Source organism: Marmota marmota, unplaced genomic scaffold (assembly GCF_001458135.2).
Source record: "Marmota marmota marmota unplaced genomic scaffold, marMar, whole genome shotgun sequence".
NCBI classification, from domain to species: Eukaryota; Metazoa; Chordata; class Mammalia; order Rodentia; family Sciuridae; genus Marmota; species Marmota marmota.
Window position 1 is genome coordinate 2,688,573 of NW_025999899.1, and position 6,000 is coordinate 2,694,572.

The window sequence follows — 6,000 nt, forward strand, 5'->3', positions numbered from 1 at the left end:
GTCAACATACTTCAGGCTCTCCTGTTGCCTTGGGGTCGGTTTTAAGTTCTTTGCTTTTCCCTCTTTGCTGTTGGTGGCAGCTATTTTAGAGGGAGTGTGGGTGGGACTGTTTTATGATAGCTGTACCAGGAGTGGGAGAAAGGGTCTGAGCCGCAGTTGCCACCAGCTGTCCACTGTGGTTTGCCTGGTCTTCAGTTATCCAACCCTGTTTTGGACTCCCCCTGCAGTGATCTCTGTGACCTTGCACTGTTGAAGCCACTGTGGCAACTCTTTACCCACATGGAATACGGCCTGTTTGAGGACGTGACCCAACCTGGCATCCTCCTCCCCCTACATCGTGCCCTCACTGAGCTCTTCTTTGTCACGGAGAACCGCGCCCAGGTGAGGGTCCTGCCCACCTCTAGCCCCAAGGCCTAGGCAGGGAGGATGGTGCTCCATGTGTTTCTCCCCCTCTACTACTCAGAGCAGGACTCGGGCCATAGCTCCATTCTGGGTCACCGGCTGTCTGGCAGGCCTGCACAGGGAGGCCAGCGTGGCCCTCAATCTGGGCCCTCTCCTCTCCCTAGCCCTGGGAAGCCCTCGAGTCAGCACTGGATTGCTTATTTTGTCTGGCCTAAAGCCAAAGGGGGAGGGAGGGGTACCGCCTTAGACCAGCCCTTGACAACAAGGGAGTTTTGGAAAATCAAAGGAATGGAGTGGGTTCCTCTTCCTCCTCTTCTCTCTTCCCCTGGGCACAATAGATTCATTGAATGTGCAAGATGAAAGGGCCTTTCAGATGCCTTTACCTCTCCCCCTCAGTCAGAAGAGACTGACCTGAGGAGGGGGATCCCTGCCTCAGGGCAGGACCAGCCCTGGAACCAGCCCCTGGCCTCTCCAATCAGTTTCTTTCCATGGCTCTAGAGCAAGTGGGACTTCTGTTTCTTGGGTGGGCTTTCCTTCCATCTGGTCATGCTGCCCTTGCTCACTGGCCATGCTTTCTCCACAGGAGCTTGGCTTGCTGCAGGAGTACCTGCTGGCCTTAACCACGGATGATCACCTTCTCCGCTGTGCAGCACAGGTACCTCCTTTCCCCTAGCAGAGCTGTCCCTGGGGCCGTGTCCCTGTGGTGGACATCATGATCCTACCATTGCCAGGGCAGACTGTGGTGCCCTAGGCAACAACTACTAACTTCCTGCAATTTACAGAGCTTGGTTCCAATTCAGTCCCTTCCCTCTGGTGCTCAGAGAGAGCAGGCGAGCCCCATTTATCAGTGTCACTTGTATTAAACTGTAGGGTCAGAAGACACTAGCAAGAATTTGTGTCTTTAAAACCAAAACAACTAGTGCCTTAAATTTAGTTTGGCTGATCCCTGAAGTTTCCACACAGTCAGATTTCAGATATTTTTGGATGTAATTTGCTTCCCTCATAGGAAAACTCTTCTTCCGACAGCTGTTTAGACTCAGGACCCCTCACACTTTTAAATTGATGAGGATCCCAGAAAGTATGCATCAAATACATTACTATATATTCTTAGAAATTAGATATTTAAATCTAGAAATTAAAATCAAAATTTAAACATTTATCAATTAATTTTTTAAATAATGGAAAACACATTTCATATTAATATGAGTTACTTGTTTTGTGAAAAACAACTCATTTCAATACTCTGGTTTGTTTTCTTTGAGACAGATTCTTGGTTGGTCTCAAACTCCTGTGCTCAAAAGATCCTCCCACCTCAGCCTCCCAAGTAGTCGGGACTCCACGTTAGGCTAACCATCATGCCCATCTTACAAAATAATTACTGAGAAGGATGGCACTGTGTTCCATTTTTGCAGATCTCTTTAATGTCTGGCAGCTGGATTCTCATCTGTAGCTGCTCTCGGTCTGCCATATTTTCACAGTTTAGCTGCTGGAAAACGGCACTATGTGCTCACAAGACAGTGAAACATGACCTTCATTACCCCAGAGGGGGCTGTGGGAATTCCCCAGCCTCAGGCTGCTCATGAAAACCTACAGACTGTGACCCACCCCCATAGCAGACAGGCAGGACACAGAAGCTCACAAGTCACACCTGGGTGGGCTTACAGCTAAAATTCCTAGCCAGAGCAAGTAAGAGCTGTATCCCTTGAAAGTCCTCTCTGCACACAGTCTTCCCAGAAGAAAGGGTGTCCCTGATCAATACAGTTTAGGAATGGCAACTCTGAAGCTAGAATTGCCTCAGCAAAGACTGAAGAGTCTGTGAGCATCACCTGCGGTTTGTGAACAGAGTAAAAATTCCTTCCCTCCTAACAGCCACCTGCCAACATTGCTGCTACCATGCTTGGTTTCATGACACAGTATAAGGAGTTTTGGTAGTTAACAGTTTGGGTGCTAGAAACTCAACATGGCAGCTTTCCTGTGTGCCTGGCTCTGGTACCTGCCCCTTATCCAGTCTCCATTGCCTCTTTGCCCTCCCTGACCCTCCCACAGCCCATCTAGTTTGTCACCAGTGGTCTTTGACCTGTCCCCCTATTCCCTCCTCCACCTCCACTCTCCCGCTGCCCTCAGCTTGAAGGACAGACTTGACCTGCCTTCCAGGGCATCTGCCTTCCCAACACTGTTTTTTGGACCCCTATGGGGTTCCCTGACCCTGGCTACTCACTTCTCATGTGTGTCGTGTCCTTCCTCTTCTGCACCTTTGTGCTGTTTCTCCCCAAAATACACCTCTCACTCTAGCCTGTAGTCCTCCAGGTGACAGGGACCACATCTGGCTCACCTTGGGAACCTATCCCTACTTCCTCAGTGCTCAGCATTCAGTGGATGAGTAAGTGAATGACCCTGGACCCTGGTGACAACTCTCTCCCTCCACAGGCTTTGCAGAACATCGCTGCTATCAGCCTGGCCATCAACTACCCAAACAAGGCCACCCGCCTCTGGAACGTCGAGTGTTAGCTTCCATGTGATATGCATGGGTCTCACTAACCTGTCCACAGGGGTTTAGAGCAGACATCCAGCCTCATTCAGGAAAACTCACATGGCCTCAACGCCCAGCTTTCCTCAAGCTCACTTCAGATGCCAGGCAGCCTCATCTCCGAGAACTCCCTGCGTGCAGGCTCGGTGTGTACACAGGTCATTGCACATGAGAACAAGCAACACAGGGCAGAGTGACTTGAGGAAGGGCAGGCAGGGGGCCCTTAGGAAGGCTGTTGAGAGACCAGCCTCCTCCAGGGGCTGTCTGTACAGAAGCTGATGGCATGGGAAGGCCTGGAAGCAGCCTCTCTGGAAAGGTTCTATCTCTGCTGAGCTGGAGCCGCCCATACTCATCATAGGGGGAAGGCACCAGCCGCCCAGAGCCACCCTCATAGTGAGACTGTAGCAGTGGCAGCTTGGCTGGGAGCCCCCCTTGCTTTTTCTTCTTGAGACTCAGAAATCAAAACCAAACCACAACTGGCACGAGCCCTGCCACCACTGATCCCCGAGCATTCCGAACAGGACCCATTGTCCTAGATCCTGCACTCCCAGCTGTCCCGGAGGACTCCCCGGTGAAAACAAGTGCCCTTGGGAACAGCCAGCAGGCCACCTTGCACGTCCGCCCCACACCGGCTCCCAGCACTTCAGATTTTTTCAGTTGGTTGTTCTGACATGTTTTAGTTTCCATCTCGCGTTTTCAGAACAGAACTGTATTGACTCACCGAGAGGGCCCCTAGGGAATGACCTGGGGCTTGGTGGCTCAGGGGACAAGCTGGTATGCGTGAAAGTAGCAGAGCTGGAGGAATCCTCTAGCCTCGGTACCTGCAGGCTTGCAGTGCTTCAGAGGAGGTCTTATTTTAGGAGAAATGATTTTATTTCTGCTTGATGGTCATGGTAGTCCGTCACGTCTGCCACCAGTGGGGCCCTGCATGGTTGCTTGGCTGTCACTTGTCTAGCAATAACTACATTAGTTCTAATGAATGCTCTTCTACAATTTTATTTTTATGGTTTTAGCTTTGCCCTGAAGTGCTAATTATTCTCTTTCCAGAGCCACACTTTAGAGTGTGAAGCTGGATTGGCATGTGGGCCATGGACCAGCCTCAGTGGCACTTGCAGGAATGAAGAATGCCTGAGGTGGCTATCATTCAAAGACAGGTGTCTGGGTCAGAGGCACATCACCACACAAGGCCGAACCAAGGAAGGGCCAAACATGACCAATTGTATTCACCATGGCGCACTGTGCCCCTTGGCCTCAATCTACAGAGGCAGATATGTGCAGCCGTGGGAGCAACTTCCTGCAAGGGCACTTTTGCTTCTAGCTGAGAAGACCAAGATGCATTGTCCTTCCCATCCTAGAATTAGTTTCTCAGCCAAGCCCCAGGGTACAGGGGAAATGGTCACAGAGTGGGAGGGGCTGGGATTCAGAGGGGACAGGAAGAAAGGTAGCAGTGACCTAAGGTGCAGTGACCTAAGGTGCACTGCCTTGATGTTGGGGGTGGGGCCTGGCCTGGTTCCCCCACTGCTGGGATGTAGGGAGTTCTATCCCCACAGGTTCGGTGGAAACCCCTTGCTCACCTTTTGCTCTTTACCAAACCAACCTTGCTCTGTGAGCTTCCTGAACACCAGAGAAGATCCATGGTCTGTGCCACCCTCACCCAAAAAGGTCTCAATACGGAGAAGTTTCTAGAGAGGGCAATCAAAGATCAAGTCTCAGTGCTTGGAGGAGAGGCCCCACTGTGGGCTCAGACTCAATGAGGGACAGCCTGGAAAATAGACAAGGAGATGGTGCCACCCATACCCCTCCACACCTTGGACTGACCTGAGTTTAACTGGACAGATGGGAAGGGCAGGGCAGAGTCGCTCCCTCAGCAGTGCCCACCAGCTTTACTCCACCCTCCCACCAGGAAGAGCAATTGTAAATAAACGCTGGACTCCTCAGAGCTTCTCTCTGTTCGCCACTCTTGCTGTTTGGGTCTCTCTGTACTTCGTTTGCATAGAACAAGCCTAGGTTTTCCCTTCACACACAACTGCTGCCATCTGGCAGGGCCTCTCCTGGCCTGGCCTGACCTAGCCTCCCTACAGACCATCGCTGCCTCTGCTTCTGATCACCAGGTGGCGCCGTCGAGCCATACCCCACTTTCCTGGTCCCCAACCCAGAGCAGCAGAATCCCAAAGGACTTCCATCAAGGCCAACATCCCTGTGACCCTTTTTAAGAAGCAAGACTGCTGGAATGAGATAAAACTGGCAGGAATATGGTGTCGTGGAAACATGTGCCTAATCTATAAAGAAATTCTGTTCTAAATCATATATTGTACAGACACTGTTCCTAATGAGAGGAGTGACTTATTTTCATCATCGTTTTTAATTTGTTTTCTTACAGGTTTACGATTTTGAATTTTTCTTATTTGGTTGAAAGAAAGAATTTTGATTATATCAGCTGAGTGAGTTCAGCCTATAAAAAGGATGTTAAGTTGTGGATAAAATATGCAAATGAAGAGAAATATATTGTACAAATTCTATATAAAAAAGTACAACTGTGTGTGATTCTTTTCCCTCTCATTTCTGTTTCTCTTTTGAAGATTATACTTAAGAGTTTCTACTAAACCCAAACAGATGGGATATATAGAATCTCATGGCTTTGGGTTTGAAAGGAATCAGGAAAGCTCTTTGGCCTCATCATCTCAATGTCTCTGGAATCCAACAGCCCCCTCTGCCACATGACTAGGGTGGATGCAATCAGGACCACCTTCTCCCTCCCTCCTCATACCTTCCCCCTCCCTCCTCATACCTTCCAAGGGCTTGGATTCACTTCAGACTAACCCTCCTTTTCAGGGCTCCTGGGGTCTCTGCACACAAATGGTGTCCTGAGTGTATTTCCCAGCAAGATTTCTCAATCCGATCCCACTGTCCTTCACCCCTCCTGTGGCTCACAGGACACAGGCTGGGAGGGGGCATGAAGAGGAAGGCAGGGATCAGGTCCCAGGACCAGCTGCTGTCCTAGGAGTCATTTCCCTCTTGCTGGCCTCTGAACCCATCTTCTGACAACCGAGGGCTGATTGTTTGCAGCCCTT

General features: G+C 50.4%; 1 protein-coding gene across 4 annotated transcripts in view; it reads left to right on the top strand.

Moving 5' to 3' along the window:
- Positions 1-5,460, top strand: part of Zzef1 (zinc finger ZZ-type and EF-hand domain containing 1) — a 116,108-nt gene extending 110,648 nt beyond the window's left edge. For all 4 annotated transcript variants that reach the window (XM_015505889.2, XM_048798397.1, XM_048798398.1 and 1 more), the window contains 3 exons: positions 228-381; positions 986-1,057; positions 2,830-5,460. In XM_015505889.2, coding sequence (XP_015361375.1) covers positions 228-381; positions 986-1,057; positions 2,830-2,910 — 307 coding nt within the window. In that variant the 3' untranslated portion in view covers positions 2,911-5,460. The remainder of the gene's footprint in view (positions 1-227; positions 382-985; positions 1,058-2,829) is intronic.
- The last annotated feature ends 540 nt before the right edge of the window (positions 5,461-6,000 follow it).